This window comes from Danio rerio, chromosome 21, assembly GCF_049306965.1.
Source record: "Danio rerio strain Tuebingen ecotype United States chromosome 21, GRCz12tu, whole genome shotgun sequence".
NCBI classification, from domain to species: domain Eukaryota; kingdom Metazoa; phylum Chordata; class Actinopteri; order Cypriniformes; family Danionidae; genus Danio; species Danio rerio.
Window position 1 is genome coordinate 19,293,063 of NC_133196.1, and position 26,262 is coordinate 19,319,324.

Below are 26,262 nucleotides of genomic sequence, written 5' to 3' on the forward strand. Positions count from 1 at the left end.
GGTACGAGTCTGAAAGAGTTCCTCGTTAATCAGCAGCATTGCACAAATCCTTCTGGCAGAGCTTAACTTGTATTTAACCTTTCAAGGCTACATTACACATGCAGGCAATGGTTACCGTTAAGAACACACCGAAATAATGTCCCTGTGAGTCCTGAAGGAAGAACACCTCTTCAGGCAAGTATTTGCTGAGCTTTCTGAAGCCTGCAGGAGAAAGTACAAACCCTGGCCTTGACTGAGATGCTTTCACTGAGCTCTAATAAGGAAAATATGTCTCTTTTGTTAGTTCACATTCAGATGTGCTCCTAGTGTTTGTGTGAAGAGGGTGAGAGGAGAACAAATGCATAATGCAACTGATCGTGTTTCTTGTTTCATTTTTATTCACTTCAAGATTTTTGAAATGTCTTTGACTTCAGTGCCAGTGAAAAGATCTCAGTTTCTCCTCATTCTCCTTATAGCTCAAGTAGAGGATCAAGTAGAATCGAACATTTCTATAGAAAGTATGAGTGGTTGTTGCCTGCTGTTAGACTAGTAGGGGCTTACTAAGACATTGCTAAACCGTTATTAAGATGTTTAGAGGGGTTTAAAAGCTATTTTGAAGCCCAGACTCTCATTTCTGGGTATAGTTTTTTTTTTTATTAGAGTTACTTTAACAATAAATATTAGTTTTATTATTATAAATTAAATTAATCAAAAAAATGTCATCCTAATTTTCTTTTACAAAATTACAATGTAAGTTTCTGATGTTTTTGGAGTGGATATTATTAGCAGTTAGTAGGACATTTTAGGTTTTCACTTCATTTATTTAAATGAGTCTATGTTGTATTCTAAAATCTAGAGACGCCAAGTGTCTTTTTATCTATTTTTTTATTTACAGATTTTGAATTCACAGATACAAGCAACTTATTTTGACAAAACTCCAAACTAAACATCTGTCCTCCCCCAAAAAGACAAGCATATTATCCATCATGCTGTCTGAGCGACTGGTTAGTTTGGCACTGAAGCGCGTTTACAATAAAACAGTCTCTTAAACAATTAGCCCCTATTAAAGAAAGTTCAACAAAAGTTTAGTTCCAAACTGATATATTTATGCAATACAAAACACAAACATCACATTAGCAACAGAAACACTTTTCTTGGCGACTGATGTTACTAGGTTTTAAGTGACAAAGTCACAGCCTAACTATGAGAAATAGTGGAGAATACAACTGCAACTGTGACACTTCTCAACCAAACCTGGAGCATGGGCGACACATCATTTTAGAAAAGCAGAAATGAATTGCTTTGTCTGAACTGTTTCCTTTGGCCCATGATGATTTACATCAGGGCTGTCAAACTCAATTACTGGAGGGCTGCATGCTCTGCAGATTTTAGTTCCAGCACTGCTTCAACACATTTACCTGTAGGTTTCAAACAAGCCTGAAGCACTCAATTGGTTTGATCAGTTGTGTTTAATTAGGGTGAGAAGTAAACTGTGCAGAGCTGTGACCCTCCAGAAGTTTGACACTTGTGTTTTACATGAATTATGGGTTAACTTATTTAAGATTTAAAACTTTGAGCAAATAATTAAAAGCAAAACAAAACTGACATAGTGCTCTTTACAGTTCCTCAATTAAATATATATTTCAAAAGTTCACACTCAGCTGATGATTGATTATAAAGCTTGTTTGGCATGCTGTTCCAGGAGAGAGCCTTGAGCTCATAAGATCCTCAAGTGCGGGGCTCCCTCCCATTTGCAAGGCGAGAGGTGAGTTTGAGCTCAGGTAGGTCTCGAGAACTCCCCTGATGTAGTAGCTAATGAACAGATAGTGATTGCTCTTAAGAGATAACTACTTATTAGGAGCATGTGTATGGTGCCAATTTGGATTAGTCAATTAACCTAAGTTGCATGTTTTTGGATAGTGAGAGGAAACCGGGGAACCTGACGGAAACCCACGTGATCATGGGGAGAACATGTTAACTCTGCACAGAAACGTTGGTTGGCTTGGTAAGGACTAGAACCAGTGACATTCTTGCTGTAAGGCAACAGTGCTTACAACTGGGCCAATGTGCCACCCATTTATGAAAGGAGGAGAGTAAGGTTGGAAGGGGGAATTCTTCAAAACAAAGATGGCTGTTATTTGAAACATAAGGTATTTATAGTGACTTAGGAATCATCTGATTGGTGAATCATAAATTGAATAATGCAGGAACCGTCTGCAAGCAATAATAAGCATGTGATCATCTCTAAATTAGTTTATAAATAAACTTCACATAAAGAAAATGTATTACTAATAATAAGACAATGAATAATCACAAATACCCGAAACTCTACACATTCAAAAATAAAGCCCAGTCAAATATACCTCTCACTCTGTTTTTACTATGCATTTGGATCATTTATAGCACAACCTTCTTGTTCGAAATTATTTGTTTCTGCATTTTTAAATAAAAGTTTGCCAAAGTGAAAGTGCAGCCCATAATTTAATACACAGAATTAACGTGTAGAAAAAAAGGTGAATAGAGTAAAACACACTTGGAGAAGCAGCACTTTTAATAACAGCGGTTTGAAATGCTCTCAAAGGGGCTCCGCTTGCAGAGGATTTTCTAAAGAAGCAGAAAAGGGGATTTTAACGTTGTTGCACAACTATTGTTTGCTGAGCATTGAGAGAAACACACAAAGCACATGTACTGTACTTCACCATACCAGTTATCTCTCATATTCTCTCTCTCCCCCTCTCTCAGTGTCCTCAGACGTCCATGCAGATTTTGCTTGTTAATTGATTCTTTGCAACCTTGATAGTCAAATAAAAGCTGATGATATTTTTCACAGCAGTAAAACCTTGAAATTAGCGGAGGTATTATCTGGCGAGCTCAAGGACAGCTGTTTTTCTTCATGTTTTGTTTGTTGTTTTGAATGCTTGTTTTTTCAGTGTTATCACAAGTGGCAGACTAAAGCTTTAGTTTTTGTTGTTGATGATGTTGTTTTGCTTTTATTGTCCCTCTACTGATTTTTTTTTTTTATATATATATTTATACAGTTTAAGTCAGAATTATTAGTTTATTAATAATTATTATTTATATACTGTCTGTATTTGTATCTGTATTATTTTTTCTATGGTTTTGGCTATTTAATTAAATTAATTAATTAGTTTATTTATTCATTTACTTGTTTATTTATTTATTCATTCATTCATTTGACCATTTACAGTCCTCCCTGTTTCATTCTGGCTTTAACAATGCAGCCACGTGGCGATTGTTGTGAACACGGCGCAGCACTGATGATTATCCACACTGCGAGATTAGCTCTGGATGCTGACAGCTGTTTCAGCTCCAGGCAATTATTCCAGCAAACAGCATTTCTTCAGAGGAAACGGCTCTACGCTTCTAATCTGTCTTGGCCTCGGCAGAGTCTAGCAAACACAAACAGAGTCATGATGTTCAGCGCAGGAGGCAGATGGAGCACATCTTCACCCAGTGCTGCAGGATAGTTATTCAGCTCTGCTGTTTTCAGTGCTCTGCAGATCATGTACATTCGGCCATGGAGATGATGATGACAATGATGATGATGCTGCTTGGTTTTGACAGGAGAGAATAGCTCTCAGATGTGATGTATAGAAAGAATACTTGAGGATTCAAGTTTGCATAATGCACATGCTGATGCATTTTATAAAAATTCACTTGTTTTTGGATTAATAATAGAGAAGGAATTTATTGTGGTAATTTTTCACATTATTCATAACATTTTACAAGTAAACAGTAAACAAATAAACAAAATCTTTTTTTTAATTGATTCATTTTTTCTTTTCTTTTAGCAATCAAGTTTTGTCCAACACAATAATAATAATAAGAATAATAATGATAAGAAAAGACTATATATATATATATATATATATATATATATATATATATATATATATATATATATATATATATATATATATATATATATATATATATATATATATGTATATATATATATATATATATGTATATATATATATATATATATATATGTATATATATATATATATATATATATATATATATATATATATATATATATATATATATATATATATATACATATATATATATATATATATATATATATATATATATATATATGTATATATATATATATATATATATATATATATATGTATATATATATATATATATATATATATATATATATATATATATATATACATATATATATATATACATATATATATATATATATATATATATATATATATATATATATATATATATATATATATATATATATATATATATATATATGGATTAATACATATCTATAACTCTGTATCTACACTGTAAACGGTTGCCTTAAACTTTTATTCTGAATCAAAATCTTTGTATTGGTCATTTGAGCTTATATAAAATTGAACTGAACTTGCGTAAATTAAGTTGGAACAGGATTAACCTAGTTAAGGTAAAATGCACTAAAACATATGTTGTCTTTACTTATTGATCATATATATATATTTTTTTTGTTGTTTATTTGTAATCAAATGTAGTAAATGTTGTTACATTATTGGTTAAAACATTAAAAAACAATTATCCTGAAAACAGTATTCCCTTAACAATATTTAATGAATATGTTATAGTTATTATATGTGCAAAATAATATAAAACATATAAAATAGCATAATCAAGTACAATTTTAAGATTCAGGTAAAAATTACAGTAAACATGTATTTATAAGTAATTGTTTTGCCATTAAAAATACTCAAAAATTGATTATTAAGGTATTTTGATAATCTTGCAGTATACAGTGCTCAGCATATATAAGTACACCCCTCACAAATCTCTCTTTTAAATTCATATATAGGAAGCCATACAACATTATAATTGTGCATATACATTAGATTAGTCAGTACTGAAGCCAAATTTGGAGCCTATCCAACAAAATAACTTACCATATTGGTCCAAAAATTAGTCCACCCAAATTTAGGTAATAGAAAAATATTAAATACAAAATTAAAATAAAGGAAAAATCAAGAGAAATTTTATAGGTTGTATATATTTTTTTGTAATATTTTGCTTGAATTTAATTTCATTGTATTATCTTTCAATTTCTAAAGATTTTTGAAGATGTAAATATTTTGTATTATTGTTTAAATGCACAAAAATACAAACATATATTTACTGAGAAGTGGATAAAAATATTTATTTTCAAAATGGGGTGTGAGCACTGTATATACAGTAGTATACATTTACATTGATGTATATACCGTAGTGAGCGTTCTTAACTTCTTGACCATTTTTAAATTAATTCTAAAAATAATAATACTGTTTTTTTTTTTTTTTTGGTTTTTTTTTGTAGAAAAGGATTTTTGCAGCATGTGCATTATGATGTGCTCTAATGAGCCCAGGCTTTCTGGCTTCCAAAAAGGCTTTTACTAAACTTAGCTTAATGATGCATATTTGAGAGCTGAACAGCCTGTCAAGAAACGTTTCTCTCCCAGAACCCAAACGACACCACACTTTCTTTAGGGGCTGAAAGCAAACAGGTCTGGCTCGTGTCCTCAGGGAGTCCCTCTCACACACACCGCTGCTGACAGAAGCCTGTTTGAGCTCACACTGAGGGTGAGGGATGAGTGCGGCAGGTCAGAGGTCAGATGTAGAGAGGGTTTATCAGGCGGAGGCATCAGGTTGTGGCCTACAGTGAACACAGATCAGCAGGAGGTCAGTGTTATCAGCTCTGCTTCTACATCTGCTCATCTACACATTACAGACAAGTGCGGACTGACGACAGCTTGACTTTTAGGGTGCGCTCACCCTATGCTTTTCGAACCGTGCCTGGGGCCTTTTGGCTGTTTGTTTGAAAAGCACGAATGCTCTGAATTGGGCTCAGACATGGTTTAGTTGGCCCTGGCCCGGTTGCAAGAGATGTGCCAGAGCATGGTTTGGTTGGGCTTTGACATGGTATGCCTGTAGTGAGTTAAAAGCCCGCCTGAGCATGAAACTGCAGACGAACGTCACTTTTAAGAGATTTTAATATGGATTTATTAATCATTTTTACTTTTCAATGAACACAAAATGTTGCAGTTTATTAAACACGCAAACCCCTCGTTGCACGACAGCTGCACCTTCAGCAAACCTCCAAATATTTGCAGCACAAGGACTTTTATGATAATTTATGTGCGTCAAAAGTTTTGAATCTGTTCGGCAAAATATTTGACTGCGTGTCACTGCATCCCAAACAACTAAAAATAATACAAAACAACATATCTGTGCTGAGCCGGGGTGAGGAGGGGAAGGGGGACAAGCGTGCTATGGCACTGTTTAGAGCAACTGTATCTAGTGTGAGTACACCCTTAAGCCCCGATCAGATCACTCAAATTTGTCACGATTTTGGCACAATTTTCTTCATAGGATGTCATGGGCATTCATACACAACAAATGGGCATTGTAAAATCCTTTGATCTTGTGTAATGTGGCATAGTTCACGACAACCGATATCATGCTAGAGATGCCTAACGACAACATCACAGAAAGTCTAGCATGTTTAATTATTTTCTCGTTCTTCATGATGAGTTCTGTCACATGGAAGACACTATGCAATAAGAGCACAGCATTTCTTGGTTGTCTTAGCGAGTGCTGCTGTTTATGCGTCGTTCAGGTTTATTTAAATTGAAATAAGATTTTTTTTTAAAAACTGAAATTGAGATAAGAAATATTGTTATAGCAACACTTGTTGTAGACGACTCGGGATCACTGATCGTGAAGGAATGTGTAGCACATTTGTTACCTACAACAAGTCAAGATTTTATCACGAAAAAAAAATAGCATAAACTGACAATATTGACTTTCCTAACTGACAATAAAAATGATGTGATTTGACCGGGGCTTTAGACTCTGGGTGGACACTTCTGACTCTGACTGAGTGGATGAGTTCTTTGTAAAGTCAATGTAAAATATACTAACACCTATAATAATAATGTTTTTTTGCATAGCTTGCTAGCACATATACAATATTAAATATATATTGGATCTAATCAGGGTTGTTATAGTTGACAGAAACACTGACACAAAGATCTTTTTTTTCCATTTAGATAAAAATAAACGTTATGACGAGCAATATACCAAAATAATCTATGGAATAAGAATATCTTAATTTCAGTTAGTCATTTCAGTTCAGGTGACATATTTCTGATTTTCATGTAATTTATCTTAATGTAATGAAATATTTTAAATGACGTTCCATTGAACTAAAAATAATGTTTTATAATTATGATTTATTTAAGAATAAATAGTCCAAAATGACAAAACAACAACATTTCTACAATTTTAGCTAAAATAAATTAATTAATTCATTCATTCATTCATTCATTCATTTTCTTTTGGTTAAGTCCCTTTATTTATCAGGGGTCGCAATAGCGTAATGAACCACCAACTTTCCCAGAATATGTTTTATGCATTGGATGTCCTTCCAGGTGCAACCCAGTACTGGGAAACATCCATACACACTCATTCACACACATACACTATGGCCAATTTAGCTTGTTCAATTCACCTATAGCTTATATTTTTAGACTATGGGAGAAACCACAGCACCTGGAGGAATCCCACATGAACAAGGGGAGAACTTGCAAACTCCACACAGACAAGCCAACTGGCCTATCTAGGGTTCGAACCAGTGACCTTCTTGCTGTAAGGCGACCACTAAGTGCTAAACACTGAGCCACCACACCTCGTAGCTAAAAAATAAAATACACAAATAGTAATAAAGATTAATTCATTTAAACAACTATGTAAGTACTTGAATAAATATATAATTTGATTTGAATTCAGAAGATGATTGATTGGTCAACTTCAAATACAGTGCTTTTCCAGATCGGCTTGTTTAAGTGCACATATGCCATAAATCCAAGCTGACAGCTCATGAATTTTTTCGACATTTTTAAAAATTATTGCAATAATTTTTTCATAAGGTCCTCTCTTCAGTACGAGCTCATACTACAGCAAAAAAAATCACACCATGTACATTATTGAACATTACTGGTATTTTTGCTGTGTGCAATGCATGGCTCTGTTTCATGCATATGTATTATAGTGAAATATACCATATATAACAGGTTGGCAGCAAAGTGTCAGCATTTGTTTTATTTGAAGATCACTCAAGTCGAGTGCACTTCAGTTCTCCACACAATGAAGTTTGGTTCTGGTTGTGAGAAGTGAACGTGTGTTAAAGGTGTCTACTGCAGGATTTGAGGTACTCTTTGAAGTGTCCTTTGGAGGGATGTGTGTTTTTCAGCTTGGTAAGATCAGCTAAGCTTTTCTAAGGTTCCAGATTTCTGTGTGATGTGCATTGACTTACCAGGTCATCATTCGTGGGAGCATATATGTCTCCTTAAGCTGCATTCAAGTCTGAAACATAAAAGAAAGTTTCTTTTGTTTGTTATTTTACAAAGATGAGAGTTTTGAACCAAGTCAGAAGTTGTAAAATGGACTTTTGGTCCGTAAGGGTAAAACTTGAGCTTTCCACTCATAAGTTATTGGTCAAAACATTCAATTAATCCATGTGTAAACAACTGACATTTTTGGCTTTTATTATGAATATGTTAACCTTAAGGTTGTCTATCAGCTGGGATACTCCAAAACAATAACATAATTAATATTAAGATATATATGCATTCAAAACTTGCTGTTACATCTACCAGCAGGCATCTTCGATTTTGTAGACATCACTCTGTGCTTCTCATCTGATTTTTTTTTTTAATCCAATCAAATGCAATCTAAAATCTGGAATGTTCCACCCATACACAGCATAATTCAAAAGCTTTAGCTGATGTTAGCTGACAATTCACACAGTTATGGTGAACGGTGCATAGTGCACTATATAAGGGATAAATGATTCAGACAGGATGAATATGCTTTCCATTGTGGTGAATGGAGGCTGGTTTTACTTTGCATGACCCTCAACAACATACAGATTTTTCCAGTCTGGAGACACAACAGTACAGATCGGATCATATATATGAGTCGGCACAAACCACAAAATGTATTGGACCCATCTGAACTCTACACAGAATGGTTTATTTTTAAACAATATGGAGGAGATTATATTACTATTTGACTGTGGCTGTCATAAGCTATAAAATGAGGCTTAAACTTTGGCTTTGACTTTACAAAACTTTAAAGCTTTGGCCGAGCTGCAATGTAAACACAACTAGCTTTTGGCGATTTCTTTAAAAATATTTGAAATGACACCTCTCTTTCTGTTGCACTGGGAAGTAAAGGTGCAGTAGGTGATCTGCCTAAATGCTAATCGGTTAGAATAGTATCTTTCAAATACAATCCCTCCCCTGCTGTCCAAACCCACACCTCCTGAAATAGCGATCGTGCACATTTAAGATGACAGAGACCCACTGGATCCTGTCATTTGCCAGTTAGAAAACTTTATAGAAATTTATAATACTACAATTCTGAATGAAAAACTGTATTATATCTAGCACATTTTCTTTTGTGTAGTTAGCAAGCATAACTTGTCATAGTGTGCAATATTTCATGCATGCAAGGATTGCTGGACTCTCTCAAGCACTTTGTCCTAAAGCGACTACTGTATGCTTAGTGGTTGGCCAGCGGGGTGCAGGAATTACACTTGTTATTAAACCCATACTTGCATGCTATTTCAGACTGAATATTCAGAGTAGGATGGAGTAGGATAATCTGTGTGAACAGTTGCGCAATTGTACAAATCCACAATTGCTGACAGACATGTTGGGTTACTTTTCAGAATTACGGGAATTATCAAATCAACACATTTTATATGGATAAACATTTATTTTTATCTTGTACCTTACCCAGAATATAAAAATACATATAATACATTTAGATTATTTACTTTAATCAGTACTATTGGAATATGAAGAGACTTTCAACTAGCACAACAAAAAATGTTTCTGAAGACCTTTGTGATTTTCTTTGTGCATTTCAGGGGACCTTTAAACATAGAAGGTAAGAATCTATTCGCACAGTGTTCTTGCATACATCTGTGCTCTTTTCTATATACAAATTTGCTGGACACACATTTTGGCCTCTTTTGAAAACCCTGATATACTTATACACTGTAAAACCCAAAGAGTTAAGGTAACTCAAACCATTTGTGGAAACCGATTACAACAAAACATTTAAGTTCAAAAACTAATCCAAATAAGTACTGTGAACTTAATCTATTTAAGTAAAAGAAGTAATTTGAGCACAGTAAAACCCAATAAAAGAAGAGAACTCAAACCAACTGCGTACTGTAAAACCCAATAAGTTATGGCAAATCAAACCATTTAAGAAAACTGTTTGCTTAAAACAATCAGTTAAAAAAATAATCTATATGAATACTATGAACTTACTTAACTCCAAGTTAAAGGAATGAGGTATTTAATTAACTCATTACCTTCAAGTTCAAAACTCTTTTTAAATGAGTAGAATTAACTTTCAGTAAATTTTGAGTTTTTGACTACACTCATTTCATTTTATAAAGTTGACTGTTGGGTTTTACAGTGTAGCAATATGAATTAACGTTCTTACAGACAGAACCAGGCCTCAATAAAGTTCGATTCAGAGTTCTGTAAAAAAAAAATAAATAAAATTTAAAAAAAAAACGTTCTACTTGCTTTTTTTTTTTTGACTTCAATAACAAACATACAAAATTCGAGCCAACACAAAAAATACAAAAACAGTAAAACCAGTAAAGAAAGAAAGAAAGAAAGTAAAGAGGGGGAAAATGTAAACAGACATGCATAACACCAATACAGCAAGAGGAGAGAAGGACTTATGTATCTGTGATGATAATAATAATCCAAGAATGTATTACTCTTCTTGTTTTTAACCAGTCTAAGAGATTTAATAAAAGCTTGAATTTCAATAAAAAAATGTGAAGCTTTCTACTTGCTGAGCTGCCTTGGTCTGTGGTATTCTGTAATTTGTAGGTGTGGTTCTGAAGCTCCGCCTTTATTCACATGGAAAACTGTCCGTCTGTAAAGGTCAGACATCCATCAGTGAAATCATTAAACACTGCAACTCAAAGCTATAATTCTAATTGATAGTGAAAATGACACTAAATTGTTCTTGTTTATTATGGTAAAACTGCAATTGGCTATTATTTTAGCTACTCACAGATCGAACATTGCATTTTTGACATATAGAGTCAAGTTCAAAGCATCTAAACTGTTAAAAACCTGCATTTCCTTTTGTTACCTGAATGCAAGAGCATGCAATGTGAACAGCCCTTCAGTCTACATCTATCTGAGTGACAGATTTCTTGACTATTGTTAAAATAGAGACAAAATTCATGACAGCACCGCTCTTTTCTGTCTGGCTTTTATGAGACATCCTGAAGTGTCAACATCTACAGCACACTCGCACAAAGACTGGTGGATGTACAATGTTGGTGAGATAAGTCGGGCGGTATCTGACACTCAGATCTGCCATGACTTCCTTTTGTTAGTGAGTTTTTAAGGTCAAGGCTCCTGTTTTTACTCCTGAGTCAACAGTCTCTGACCCTGTTATGTGATTCACCACAGATATACAGATCTAGAGGCACTGACAGCTTGTCTCCCTCTCGTTTCCTCTGCAGCTTATGCGCTTTTGATAAAACAAGGCACTGCATACATGTGATGAATTAATAGTGTAGTTTATAATAAGTTCATTGGAAAAGTCAACATGTTATGGTGGTGCGATACTGACAGAAATGTTTTGAAATGTATTTATTTATTTTTTATATTGATAATTAACATTTGCTGTTAACTTTGCTTCTTATGTATAAAAAAGACACTAATGCTGTGCCCTAAGATTCTGGGATTTAAACTTTTAATTTAAATCATGGTCATAAAACATGCATAATAAAGCACATAATCAGTACCTGAGGTGATTGTTGTCATTAGTTTATGTGTAGTTTATGCTGTTGTTTACATGATACATTGCAGAAATAGAAACCACTTTTACAATAGAAATTTTGTGTATCATTTTCATGAATGGTTAGGACAAAAACTCAGTTTAAAATGGAAAAGATATCATGTGTCGTAATATTGCATCGCGTTACAGTGCAAAGCCAGCAATAGATTGTGGCAAGTCTAAATGAGCATTTCATTGAATCGTTTATTCATTCAGTTCATTCTAAGCAGTTGATTTATTTAGAAATGGTTGTCTTTATTATGGATTACTGTATCAAAAAATTCATTCATCAACATATTTAATTGTCTGAATTATTCATTCAAAACAGCTTACACATTAAGAAATTAAGCAAGACTCATTGAGGGAAGATGACTTGTGTCTAAAATGCAACTAGCTCTATATAATCTTCTCATTTGTATTGTATTAAATAAATGTCTTACATTGCATAGTGGTTTTACTCACATGCTGATGCTATACTTTGAGCTTTGATCCTAACAATAAAACTAAACATGTTCTGTGTCTAATTATATCCCACCTCTGCAGCAACGTGTTTTTATATACAACATGAACATAAGAATTTTCACAGTGTTGGGTTGCAGCTGAAAGGGCATCCGCTGCATAAAACATATGCTGGATAAGTTGGCAGTTCATTCTGCTGTGGCGAACCCTGATTAATAAAAGGACTAAGCCGAAAAGAAAATGAATAAACATAAGAATAACTCTTTTTTATTTTTTTGTTCTAATACAAAATAATTTTATTTCCAACAGATCAATTGCTATAGCCTGAATGCAATGTAAGTAATAGTGGAAACAGACATCTGTTAAAAGTGTAAATGTAAATTACTCATACCAACAGTCATTTTAAAGGCCTCTCTTGAAAGTTTGTGTGTGTGTCTTTAGCTATGTTTTCATCAAAGTGAATCAGGCTTGTGTGCAAAACTGAAATATCGCATTTGCCTTTAAATGTCATTTAATGTCAAATAAAACATTGTTTTCACCTGATCAACAAATAGAACAAAATCTTTACTTCCTGATAAACCAAATATCGATTTTGCTGTGGTTGGAGAGCCACTGTGGGCCTTCTTTCTTATAAGAAACCTTATAAAGGTGGCCATGCCACCTTTTTAAAATTGTACATTTTCATATGACCCCAAATAAACTACTAAACTGACAAAATGTAAAATTATGAATTATACTCAACCACTGTGATGAGTATTCCTTTCAGCATTGGGATGTGAAAATATGGGACTTTTCTTCACTGTATAATTTAAACATGCTGATGAAAGAGCAGCTAATGAATTATTATGTGTATATGTCTGTTCAAACACGCACCCAAAAACTCAGTGTCCACTTTAGCTCCACTTCAAATGGCGTGTACAGAATCCGTTTTGGAAACAGCGTCTATTTATCAACATAGTAGCAGTCTGACAGTCACGCACCGCTATATGGACTGACTGTTTTGAGGATTGCATTGGGGCAACAACGCCTGTAATGAAAGGAAAGGGAATCTCGTCATTTTTATATTTTTTTGCAAACTGTTTTCATGCCTAAATAAAATGAAAGCACAGAACAGATTCATAATTAAAGCAAGGGGCGTCCCCTGGTGGTTCGGCTGTATGGGTTGTGTTTAGAGAGGATTGGCTCTTTAATGTTTATGGCCACCCAGCACAGAAAGTTTAAGAATACAGGAGAAATACTGGAAAATACCTTTAGGGGATGATACCAGGATAGAACTGTGAAATACAGGAGAATTCCGGGAAAAACATGAGGTTTGTCAGGTATGGTGATGATGGACTTTTGATTGCATTTTTGATTGACCAAAGCTACATTTCAAATGTACAGTGTGGTCAATTTACTGGTTTGTCTGTTAATGCCATCCCATCCATCCCATTTTTGTTAAAACAAACATCACATGACTTTTTTTGATGCACATGTTGGAATTTATCCGGTAAATGTCTTTCCATTGTAGTTTGAGCACGTTTTTATAAAAGCTCACCCTACACAGTTGTGCACATATATGTTTTATGTGCATTTTCAAAATTTATGCACATTTTAATGAAGCTTTTTTTTTGGCAAAATGAGCAATAGGTTGATAGAAACATGTCCTTTGTGCATGTTGTGTCTTATGTTTTGCATCCCCCCTCCTCTCTGTCCAGCTAAAGTGTCACAGCACGGCTGGCTGATCATGCTGTTCTTACTCGGGGCACTTGTCTGACACCCTACCCCTCAAAGAAGACTGTGTGATCATGTATGGGAGGGAGGATTATTCTATTTACAGTCACAGAACTGAGACCCTTTAATCCTTCTGTAGCACACACACATACAAATACAGCATTGAGAGGGAGTTTGGGCAGATTGAGTTGCACGTTGAAAATAGCCGTACAGTGATAGAGCCCCCTGATAGTGCAACTCTCCATCTGATAGAGACAAACTTAAGAGGTCCAGAAACAGAGGTATTCTTACAACTGCTTTTGCATGTGAACAAATACTACATGTGCGTGTGTGCATGAGTTGAGTATGAATAGCCCACAGATGTGTTCATACAACTGCACCAGTTTTGCATGAAGTTTATCTAATCTTACTAAGCACCATTGTCATGGTCAATCTTTTTAGTGGTTTTTGCACTTATCTTTTCTGTGCAAAACTTTAAATAAACACACACACACACGTGCACATATATTTTTTTCTCTTTTTTCCCCTGTTGCAACTAGCTAACATTTTTCATTGCATTGAATTGAGGTTCATGTTTTTCTAAGAAATCAAGCTCATGATTGTCCAGTGTCTGAACTACAGTAAGCTTAAATATTAAAAGTGTTATCTTTTATTTGAGATTTTTAAAAAATATTTATTTTAAAATAAAAGTACTTGTCATTTTTAAATTTTAATTATGGATTTACTTTGTCTGTTGATTATTTTTAACTAGGCAAAACCTCATAATTAAATAATTGATAATAATTGATAAAAAATAGTCACAATCAATAATAAAGCAATAAATTAATTTCAGTATCACATGAATGCAACTCTCTCTCTTACTTTCCTTCCTGTCATTATTACTCTGTAAATAATATATAACATGTATACATAAACTCTTTACATGATAAGGCTGCAGTATTGTGACAAAAATAATGACTGCTAGAGTTGATTGGAATACATATAAACATATTTTTAGAGAAAAAGTACATCATTATCTAGTTACACTGATAAACATGTTGCTCATTATGGTCATTATTAGCACTGAATGCATTGAAATGAATCTTTTGCAACGCAACTATACTTCAAGAGTTCACACTTAGCTGATGATTGGTAATAAGCTAGTTTGGCATGCTGTCCCAGGAGAAAGCCCTGAGTTACTGAGATCCTCGAGCCCAGGGCTCCCTCCCGTTTGCAGCGCGAGAAGGGAATTTAAATTAAAAGGGAATAAACTTCAAAGAGTTCAGTGTGTGAGCCCTGAACAAAACTCTTGTGTTTTCAATGGTGACTAATTGAAAAAGCATCTGATTGGTCATTGCATTCATTAACTCAAACTACAGTATTACCGCTTGTGGCAAAATGCAGTGTAGCCCATAAACTAATTTTAAAGGGGACCTGTTATGACCTTTTTTACAAGTTGTAAAATGAATCTTGGATGATCTTAGATTGTGTATGTAAAGTTTCAGCTCAAAATATTCCAAAATAATTTTTTATGACTCTTTGAAACTGCCCTTTTTATGCTTTGATCCAAATTGTGCCATTTTGGTTATTTTTGCTTTAAATTCAAATGAGATTGTGCTCCCAGTTCTTTTTTTAATAGAGGGTGAAGCTACAAATGCCTATGCATAGTGGCAGATTCAACTCAAATATTGTCACAACAGTACGGTCCCCTTCAGATGACATACAGAAAGGGCGAATGTCAATGAAAGTATTTGTACAGACTGATTATATCAAGTGTAATTCTAAAGAAAATTTTATTAATAAAGTTTATTTATTAGAGCCTGGCTTTATTCACATAAATAAACCCCTTTAAATTTATAAAAAATATATTGTTTAATTATAGTTCCTCTTTATTGTTACTAAATGGAATATTTTTTAAAGGTGCACTTGCCAAATTATGTTGTTATCTGAAATCACCAAAACAAGCACACCATTTTCCAATATGATTTTGGCCTCATTATGATTATGTCCACTATTGTAACTAGAATTAATGTTTAACTGCTGATTGGCAACAAGTCTGTGTCAGGAGTCTCTTTATGGTAAAAGGTGTTTTTTTTTTGCTTAGTGCACAATTACACTGCTTAAAATAATGTATTTCTAAAGATGATGGAAGATCTATATGTACAATAATAGCACAGTACTATACACATTTGTATTTCATTTAATGATCTTTGTCCATTTATCTTCAGTTTGGGAGGATATATATATATATATATATATATATATATATATATATATATATATATATATATATATATATATATATATATATATATATATATATATATTTATTTATTTATTTATTTAGTTATTTATTTATTTATTTATTTATTTTTATTTATTTATTTTTTTATTAGAAATGTCCCTGATATTTACATTAAAAAAAGAATATACAAGTAGAAGAGCGAAGAAACAGATACGGTTCTGGCCGGAATTTAACAAGAATAATTCATTTTTTATTACATTTTCCATTTATTGTATTTTATTACTAGTTGTAACTAGTATTCTTTATGTTATTTATTAAATTACCCAACAAATTTTATTTTTAATCGTCTCCCCAACCCTAAACCCAACCATCACAGTACTGTAAAAATATTCATTATTGCTGTACAGTGTCACAAAAATTATGCTGTATTGATGTGTGTATCAGCAGCTGTATGCTATCTAGACTTTACCACACACTCATGCTTTTTGCTTCAAGCTGCTTCTGTGTTCTACTTTGCCGGCATTTCACCAATAATGTCTCTGCAACAAAGTGATGCATGTGTTGCCGTTTCTGTGTGAAGTCAAGAACTTCCTGAGAGGTTTGGACATCCCTAATTTTTATGCTTTTTTTTGCCCCTTTTTTACTCAGTTTTAGATTAATCTCTATAGACATCAAACTCCATTTCCTTTATATTTACGCTGTTTAATAGAGACATTTCGCAAGTATTAATTTATCAGACACTTTTATTGATTGCTTTTTAATTCTTTATTTCAAAAGCAGATTTCATCAGTTGATGCATTTTATAGAAATCAAACCCATGACCTTGCGTTATCTTTCTTCAACTTTTATTTCTCTACATTTCTTTTATTTAATGTTAGCAAGCTGAGTGAGATTGCACAAATCAAAGTGAAGTACACAACCTTGTGATCACAGCCTATTAAAAAGTGTTTAGCTGAAATTTTATGGGCACATTTCCACGGTAACTCATTTGCATAATTCTCTTAGTGAATTGGGCATTAATGCGGGTAGTATGTGCTCCATCAGCAGACTCAATTCATTCCTGGAAAATTCTCCCCATGGGTATTTATACAGAATGTGGATAACATGAACGTTTAAGGTTCTCATTGGAGACACACTGACAGAAATGCAAAACAAAAGGGGTTTTATTTCTCGTAAAATGACAGCCTCAGAATATAGTATGGCATGAGTAATTTAGCCATTATTTCTCTTCATGAACACCTCTCTCCATCAGAACAGGCCGTTCTGTTACAGCCCCTACAGCCTTGAGTGCCTTCAGCATTTCTCAAGGACAATGACCATTTCTGACTTCATAAATCAGCCCGAGCGGAAGTACAGGGGCTTTTGTCCACAGCGTATTCCCTGTTAGTTTTCTGACTGATGGAATTAATCATCATACTGAATGAAAGTGAAGCCATTTTCACAAGTGTTAATGATGTTGTTGACAGAGATTCATAAGCTTTGCGTGTTTTTGTTTGTTTGGTTTGTCGATCTTCTGGTTTCAGCATTCAGTCTTTGTATTCAGTGCAGTTTTTGACCATGGCAGTGTCTTTACTGTGTGTGTGCATGCTTGGGCTTCATGCATGTACCACAATCCACATTCTGGAATGATGCTAGTGTGTTCGTTTGTAAGGGTGCTTAACTTTACACATGTTTGGTGATTCATCAGATTTGGAGACTTTTAGTTTTTAATAAATAATTTAGACACTCCTTATTAATAAAATTATTGTTTTTTATTTGTTGATAAAATCAGGGTTAAAGAATTACCCCAGACCCCTACCCATGTAGAAAACATCTTTTTTTTTTTCATGTCAAGAGTCTAGTCATGGGCCCGGTATAGGATTGTGAAGGTATGATAACCTTGGGAAAAAATATTACGATTTCATGGTAACACAGTATTGTGATTACTGCTCTAAAATATGTCCTTTATGAATGTCTTTTTTCCCCCATTGAATACAATAAATTTTATTTAAGAAACATTTAAAGGATATTTGCCTTCTTCATTTTAAACTTGTCAGGCTAAATAATTAAAACAAATCATTGACTTATAATCTCCATTAGTATCAAAAAAACAGATTTCTTTACAATTTGAGAGGGCATCTTTGGATTTCTTTCTTTTCTTAGTGTATAAATTAAGCCACTACTCTGTTCAGGTCTATGCTGGATGTTCGTGTATAAGCGACTTGTTTTTCAGATGTTTGCCGAATTGTGGGCTTTTGATTTGGAGGGTTCTTTTTGCTGGAGATACTGTTGCCCTAATAAAAAAAAAAATTAAATATTCACAAAAAAACAAAAGTGTACATATACATTAGGAACGGCATAACAGAAAATGTTTACGGTTTTTAAACCTTGACTTTTACAAATCACAGTAAACCTTGAAGCCAATTGTCGTCCCATGCTTAGTCATGTCAACATTGATAATTAACATGTTAAATATCTGTTTTTTTTTTTATTTATTTCAATTCCAAGAAGGCAGACAGTGGAACCAGTTAGTTAATCATCATTTTAAACTACTCTTGATTGTCAGAACATGACAAACACATGCCAGACAAGTTAATAAAAACACCCAAATGGTACACTGTAAAAAATGTTACTTAGATCTAACTTATAAAAAGTGAGGCAAGTGGTTGCATCGGACGTTTTAGGTTGATTCAACTTCCAGCCTTTTTTAAGTATTTTAAACACTAAAACATTGCTTAAAACAAATGCAATAAAATTAAGTTGAGCCAACTAATATTTCTAAAATTACTCAAATCAGATAAACTTACTTTTTTTGTTAAACTTAACTTACTTATACATTGCTATATGTTGACTGTACTCATTTTAATTAAGTATTATGAACTTAATGATCTAAATAAAATTAACCATGCATATGTCATTTAAAACTAATTTAATTGACTTCTGGCTGTAACCTCAGAAAATAAATCTTCGTTTCTATATTGTAAGCACAATATACACTAGTAAACACAGATAAACAGACTTTCCTGTCAATAACAATTAAATAAGAATGGGAAGATAGATTAAAGACCATAACATGTATTCAATATCAATCGATGTTCCTTTTAATAGTGACTACAAAATAGGCCATTAATGTGGCTACACATACACAATACATAAATAAAAACATTAATAATACCAGATCCTATTGAGAAATCATCCAAGGCAACTCAGTGAGGAGATTTGCATATTTTGATAAAGATTTAGGATGCATAATGTCCAGTCCCACAAAGAGTCTCTAATATATCTCAAATGTATACAGTTTTGATGGATACTTGAAGTCGAGGACATCGGTAAGTCCAAACAGGAGCCATCATGCATTTGACAGGTTTGGCAAACCTCTGACAGTCCTATGATAATCCAAACTGTGTTGGGCTGATGGCAAATTTTTCCCGTGGGCAGCCGCATGCACCTCTGATTCCTCACAACTCTATTGGTAGAGACAAAAAGAAACAGGAGTTCAGGTGGTTGCTACCAAACAACATTAAATAGCTAAATACTGAATAGGAAATAACTACAAGTGAAGTTACAAAAGTCCAGTGAGAATGATGCATGGATGAAACACCTTAGTTTATCAGTTAAAAATTACCTTAGTTAAAATTACCTAACTTCTATTTAAAAAATAAAAAAAGGTTATAGAGGTTGTGTAATTACATTATTCCAGGTGTTTTTAGTTATCAAATTTTAAAGAAAACTGTGATTTTACTCAGTGTAACAGTGCATGTCATTGTGTTTTCCTGTCAATCAAAGAATTGTTAAAATTTAGGTATTACATTTTTTGTTTATTTTGGCAACTTATAAAGCATAAGAATGTGTATTTAATTTAGATATTAAAACTGTTTGAAAATGGCTATATGAAAATTATAGAATACAAGTTCTATAATTTAAATGTCATCTTCATTTTACACCAAACTTTGCACGTCATAATACAAATTTTATTAAATAAATAAATAAATACATTGCCATTTTACACATTACATTAAGGTTTACATTAAATTTTTGCTAAAGCTACATTTAATTGACTTTTTTTCTTCAAATTTAATGTCACTGGCAAATGACAGTTCAGTGATTCAGTGTTATCAGTTAGCTTTATTGAAAGACTGACAGATAATAAGAAACTGCATTAGGATATTTTTATACTGTTTTTACTGTTGCACACATAAAAAAATCTTCAGATATCAAATGTAAGTTAATTCTATGGAGCCCACTATTGTTTGCAATTTTACCAATGTTTTACTTGCCTGCAAATAATTATAGCTGTAGTTGTATCTAATGTTTTTCTTACCTGGATGTGAAGTTTGAAGATCCACAGGTAACAAAATCACTTTGGTATCTAAAGACCAAGAACATGCATTTTAGAATGAGGTGCATACAATTTAAATGGTTCTGTAAACATCAGTAGTAAATGTAATTTAAGTTAAAATAAATTGTAAATCTGTAATTTATTCACTATGCAGCATTAAAAAACTTATGGACTAAATCTCTAAAACACAAACTTTAAGTTATACTTTCTCTTACGTTAAACACAAACTACTTAACTGTTGCATACGTTTCTGCATTTAATATCCATCCTTAATGTGCTGCTATAACTTAGGTGAGCTAACTTTAGCTAAGTTAGCGCTAGCAAACTGAACCCCCACACCCCGACCGCCCACCAGTGACCTTGTTAATCGGTTCTGCAACGTTAGTTATACCTACTAAGTGTTTTAAAACTACTTTCACTATTTTTATTCAATAATATCACTTTTAATCGTTAGCATAAACTAGCGTTGGTTAGCGTTAGCCAACTTAGCTTTCCATGTGAGAGCAGTCTAACTGTTAACATACCTGAGGCTACAGTACAATTTACAAAGCTAAAACCTCACCTGCCTAGCGAAGACAGCAGTTTTGCATGACTTTACAATTATCATTCGGCTAAATTTGCAACTTACCGTGTTAATCAGATCCGCTGCTGGGAGCAGTTAATGTCGACCATTGCAGAAGCTGCGTCTGCCTGCTAAATCCCGGGCAATGAAAAAGGAGTCACGCCAAACTATTAAAATCACGTTTTATGAACACCTGCCCACATCGACAGCAGCTCTAATAAATTGTCTGTGTCAACTCACTTTTATAACATTTATTCTACACAATAACCACGTAAAAAAAATCTACTCAAATAAATTGCATTAGTTTTATTCAAAATATACAGTTATATAAAAACTGATATATTTTAAGTAAAGAGGAAGCAAATTTAATTTTTTTGGTATAAAACAAATAAAATTAACTAGATTGCAATTATTTAAAGTAGATAGAACCAACTTTGTGAGTGTAGCACTTTTTACAGTGTAATAAACACTTATGTTAGTCAAAGATTTATTTAAATGTGCTTTAAACAAACTAAAACGACTGTAAAAATATAATGAATATGCAATATTATGTTTTTAAAATAAAATATGCTCATCTCCACAGTTATTTCCCCTCTCCATCCACAATTTTAAGCAGTGTATGCTGTTTTGACATTTTGTTACTGTTTAAACAAATATCAATCATTACAAATATTACAAATATTAATCATATTTATATCAAATATATCAAATATATAATCATGTTTTGTGAGTGAGAATGACCTTTTTAGCATTACAACTTCTCATTCTGTAAAAAGTTATATTATAAAGCATAATATGTCATTAAAATAACCAATTCTTGTTAAATTGTTACAATTTTTATTAAGTTATGCACAGGCACAATGAATTGTGTGTATTAAATATGTGTATGTAAAATATATTTATTATATGTGAAATCCAATCTTGGAAATGACCTTCATACACTGCTAAACACAATATATTTGTTATAAATGACATTTAAGTGGCAGCAGAGCTACAGTGGACTGTCTGTGTCCAGTGTCCTCTGGCTACATGGCACTCTGCAGACGTCTAGCAAGTCTGCATGTCTCACATCCTCACATCAACACATAGCCATGGTGTGAATTGGGAGATGACGATTAGCCTTTTAGGTCTAAATGGTGTCTTTATCAGGCCTCTCTTGCTGGTTTGACTGCTAGCTGTGTTCTGGCTTCAGCATGAGATGCAGCATAGGAACAAGACTTTGGAGGCTCTCGCATGAGTGTTTCTGTCTCGTGGCCAAAACCACGCACTGTCCAGAGACCAATGCTAAGTTTGTGTCATGTTTTTAAGGGCTCTCCAAAAAAAAAAAAACTGGTCACTGGTCAAACTTTTACTCTAATATAAATAAAAGAAATTGTAAAAGGAAGTCGAATGCTTGTGACACATTCATCAAGAGCGACCACACTTCTTATCACAAGACTTTTCAATGACTTTCTCACTTCCCAAAGACAAGATCTATTTGTTTTTATGTGTGTGTGTGTGTGCGTGTGTGTGTGTGTGCGTGCGTGTGTGTGTGTGTGTGTGTGTGTGTGTGTGTGCGTGTGTGTGTGTGGCTTTTTTGTTTTGGATGGGCCTTTTTGACCCTTAGGCATTGTTTCAGCCCATCTGCAACATTAAATTTTGCAAAACCCTTGTGTGACTGATAAAATTTGTATCAAAGTATGTAATTGAAACAAGACAGCCTGTTATTGTGATTGCATGACTATGACGTCATCAACTTGTAAAACATTGGCTTACATTGATTAAGAAGCATTTGTCATGAAATTAGTTTTTTTTGTTTGTTTGTTTAATGTAGCCTTGGTCTCCACAGGAATTTGAGTATCGCTGTGCTTCTCATTCAAAAGTGAGTGCAAATAAATGTCTGGATGAGGCCCGCCAGACACATTTTAGCTTGCCGAGTAAGAGAGTAGCACGTCTTTAATCCTCTGTCCCACTAAATATTTTATTGGCACCATTCTAGCATAGAACATGTGCACTGCTGTTGCTGGATATGAAAAAAATGAGGCTAGGGACACACTCAGCATCCATTTCTTGTACTTACATTGAGAGGAAGGAAGAGAGAGAGAGAGAGAGAAAGTAATCAGATGAGAGAAGCTCAGTCTCACGGCACAAAATCAATCTGAAATCTCAATGTCGCCCCGTAGGGTCAAGTCGGGCACCAGTCTGAAACAACTGACAGAAAAGTCAGGGCCTTCAGGAACTCTGGTTCACTTTCACCTAGGCCCTTGGAGCCGATATGTTGACGTGTGTCTAAATGAAGTGTGTTTGTTTGTTTGTGTGTATTTTGCAGTTGAACTCGCCCATGAACTCTGTCAGCAGCTCAGAGGATATTAAGCCGCCCTTAGGCCTCAACGGTGTGATGAAGGTTCCAGCCCAGCCCTCGGGCACCCCACTCTCTCTCACCAAACACATCTGTGCCATCTGTGGCGACCGCTCCTCAGGTACCAAAACACAACTGTACAAGATGATTGGGGAGAATTAAACACTCTGTTTTGACAGTGTTACTGTGCAGGGGTTGTTGGGTTTGTCAAAAAAAGTTGTTTTTCTGAATTTAGCAAACTTTTAGTCTAGACGAGATGATGTGTTGGATTGTTTTTGAACATTGAACATTGAGTTAAACAAGTCAAATAAATCTGGGACATCAGCGAAGCTTGGTTTAATAGACAATGTAGCTCAGAGTCCATACTTTTTGGCCGTTGTAGATTTTTTTTTAAAAGTTCTAAATCAAATATGGTTTTAGCTGGATTTCTAGCCTGTTCATAGTCTTTCGGGTGGTTATAAATGGCTTTTGACACCTTATTTTCCAGTTAGCTAGTATACCAGCTTAAAGGAGTAACAACCTGCTTAGCCTGCTTTTTTATATGTACAAATTTACAGTCTTGCTCCAACATACACTCTTGATCTCTTGATAGTTTTGATCAGTCTTGTAACTCAAATGGCTGAACAAGCTTAATCAACCTGGAAGAGCAGCTTAAGCCAGTTTTGAACATCATTTATCTTATCTAGCATGACAAAGATCTAGAAATAACCCTTCTGGATATACTGTACAATTTATAGTGTGTTTCATGCAGGTGAGTGGGGTTGATAAACCACCTGTAGGTGACACACTCTCTCCTTTCCATATGCACCAGACACCTTCTTATAAGCACCCCATACCAACATAATTCTATGTGTGCTCCGCAAAGGTGAGTGGAATTGACAAACTACATGTAGGACACACTCTCTCCTCTCTATATGCAGAGAAAATAAAATCTAAACTGACTTAGCCATAGCATTAATGATTGAAGTACCTTTTTTTCCTAACTTGTAAGTATAGCTTTTGATCACTTGTAAGTATAGCTTTGGATAAAAACCTCAGATAAGTGTAAAAATGTAAATGATGCAGTGTTTACATCTGTTTACTCCACTAGTGAATACATAAATGTTGTTTTGGGATATTAGAATCTGACATGAAACTTTCTGTTGGTCAATGTTTTTACTTCAAATCTCAAAAGCTATGATCCATAAATTATTACCATTGCAAACCTGAATGTAACTCCTTAGGCTTCTGTTTGTGCTTTTTGTCTTTGCTCAGGTAAACACTACGGTGTGTACAGCTGCGAGGGATGTAAGGGTTTCTTCAAGAGGACAGTGCGTAAAGACCTGACCTACACCTGTCGAGACAATAAGGACTGTGTTATAGACAAACGCCAGCGCAACCGCTGCCAGTACTGCCGCTATCAGAAGTGTTTGGCCATGGGCATGAAGAGAGAAGGTACAGCACATGAAGTTGAGGATAGAAGATTCTGCTTTTTCTCTCTGAAATGTTAGAGTTCCCCTCGCTCCTCCATATCTCATTAAAATGAACAACTTCCAATGCTACCTAAACACCCCTTTAGCATCAACTTAGGCTAGCAGAAGTACATAAAAAAACTTTTTATGCACCTTATGCCCTTTTGCTATTAGACATAATGTCACCTCTGTGTGACTCGAGAAGAAACATTCATAATACTCTAATCACCCATTAAATTGTCAAGACTTCAGGTCAGCACTTAATTAGCGCTCATGTAGACATTCTGTCTGCCAATCTGATCATATTGAGTCTTCAGTCAACAAGTTTATTCTGTGCATAGTGAACAGGTAGTGTACTCTCAATATATGGAGGAAAGGCATGAAAATGGATGGTCGAGACAGGATGGTGTGCTTTTTTTTTTTTTTTTTTTGCTCAAATAGGCCCTTTTTTGCTAAATATAGAAGACCATCTTGTCTTCCAAATCATCACCTGAGGCACAGAGAGATGAAAGAGTGGAAGAGGTGAAGGGTTGGTTATCATACTGAAGAAAAGGAGGGCATTAGCACTTTTTGCACACTAAAAAGACAGACATGAAAGTACTGGTTGGAGTATTGATTGACGAGAAGAAAAGAAAAAGGGCTTATTCACAGAAGGATTTTTTTTCCATTCCAATGCTTTACTTTTCCTTTGTTTTTCAGTAGAAACACAGTGTTGATGAACATGCATGATTGTTATACTTGCGTCTTTTGAAGCGTTGTACACATCAGCATCACATTTTTATGATGCCAACTTAAAGCGCACCTATTTTACCCGTTTTTCAAGATTTAAAATAAGTCTTTTTGGGTCTTCAGAATGTGTCAGTAAAGTTTCAGCTAAAAACACCCATCAGATTATTTATTATAGCTTTCAGATAATTGGAATGTTCTGCGCTGAACACTATGTAGCTGTTTTTGTGGCCTGTGCCTTTAATGCTACTGTACTTCTCCTCGCCCACTGTTCCCACATGCCTATAAGAGTGTGCCTCAATATCTAGCTGCGTCAGCACAGTGAAAGACATGAAGGAAGCAGGTCATTACAAAGTTCATGTACACAGCACGCTCATTTAACTTTGCACGTCTTTGCATGGCAAATGTGACAGGATACAGATCAAAATCCACTGCTGCATGGATATCCGTTATGTTAATGTACAAAATAAACCTGATTTCACGTCCACAAACCAGGATTGAAGCTTTTTCTTTTATAATTGTACTGATATGCGGCTGTGGTGATAAAGTAAAGACAATAAAATCACTGTA

General features: G+C 34.1%; 1 protein-coding gene and 1 long non-coding RNA gene across 7 annotated transcripts in view; one reads left to right on the forward strand and one right to left on the reverse strand.

Moving 5' to 3' along the window:
• rxraa (retinoid X receptor, alpha a) overlaps positions 1 to 26,262 on the forward strand; it is a 346,365-nt gene that overhangs the window by 285,828 nt on the left and 34,275 nt on the right. For all 6 annotated transcript variants that reach the window (XR_012396562.1, XM_073934683.1, XM_005161183.6 and 3 more), the window contains 2 exon segments: positions 23,486 to 23,636; positions 24,770 to 24,949. Coding sequence is in view for 5 of the 6 variants with exons in the window: in XM_073934683.1 (XP_073790784.1) it covers positions 23,486 to 23,636; positions 24,770 to 24,949 (331 nt within the window). In the remaining variant the exon portion in view is untranslated.
• On the reverse strand, positions 19,355 to 21,341 carry LOC141379844 (uncharacterized). Its single transcript, XR_012396706.1, has 3 exons — positions 21,244 to 21,341; positions 20,598 to 20,645; positions 19,355 to 19,742 (listed from the first exon to the last, which is right to left on the reverse strand). It is a non-coding gene; the product is annotated as an uncharacterized lncRNA (long non-coding RNA).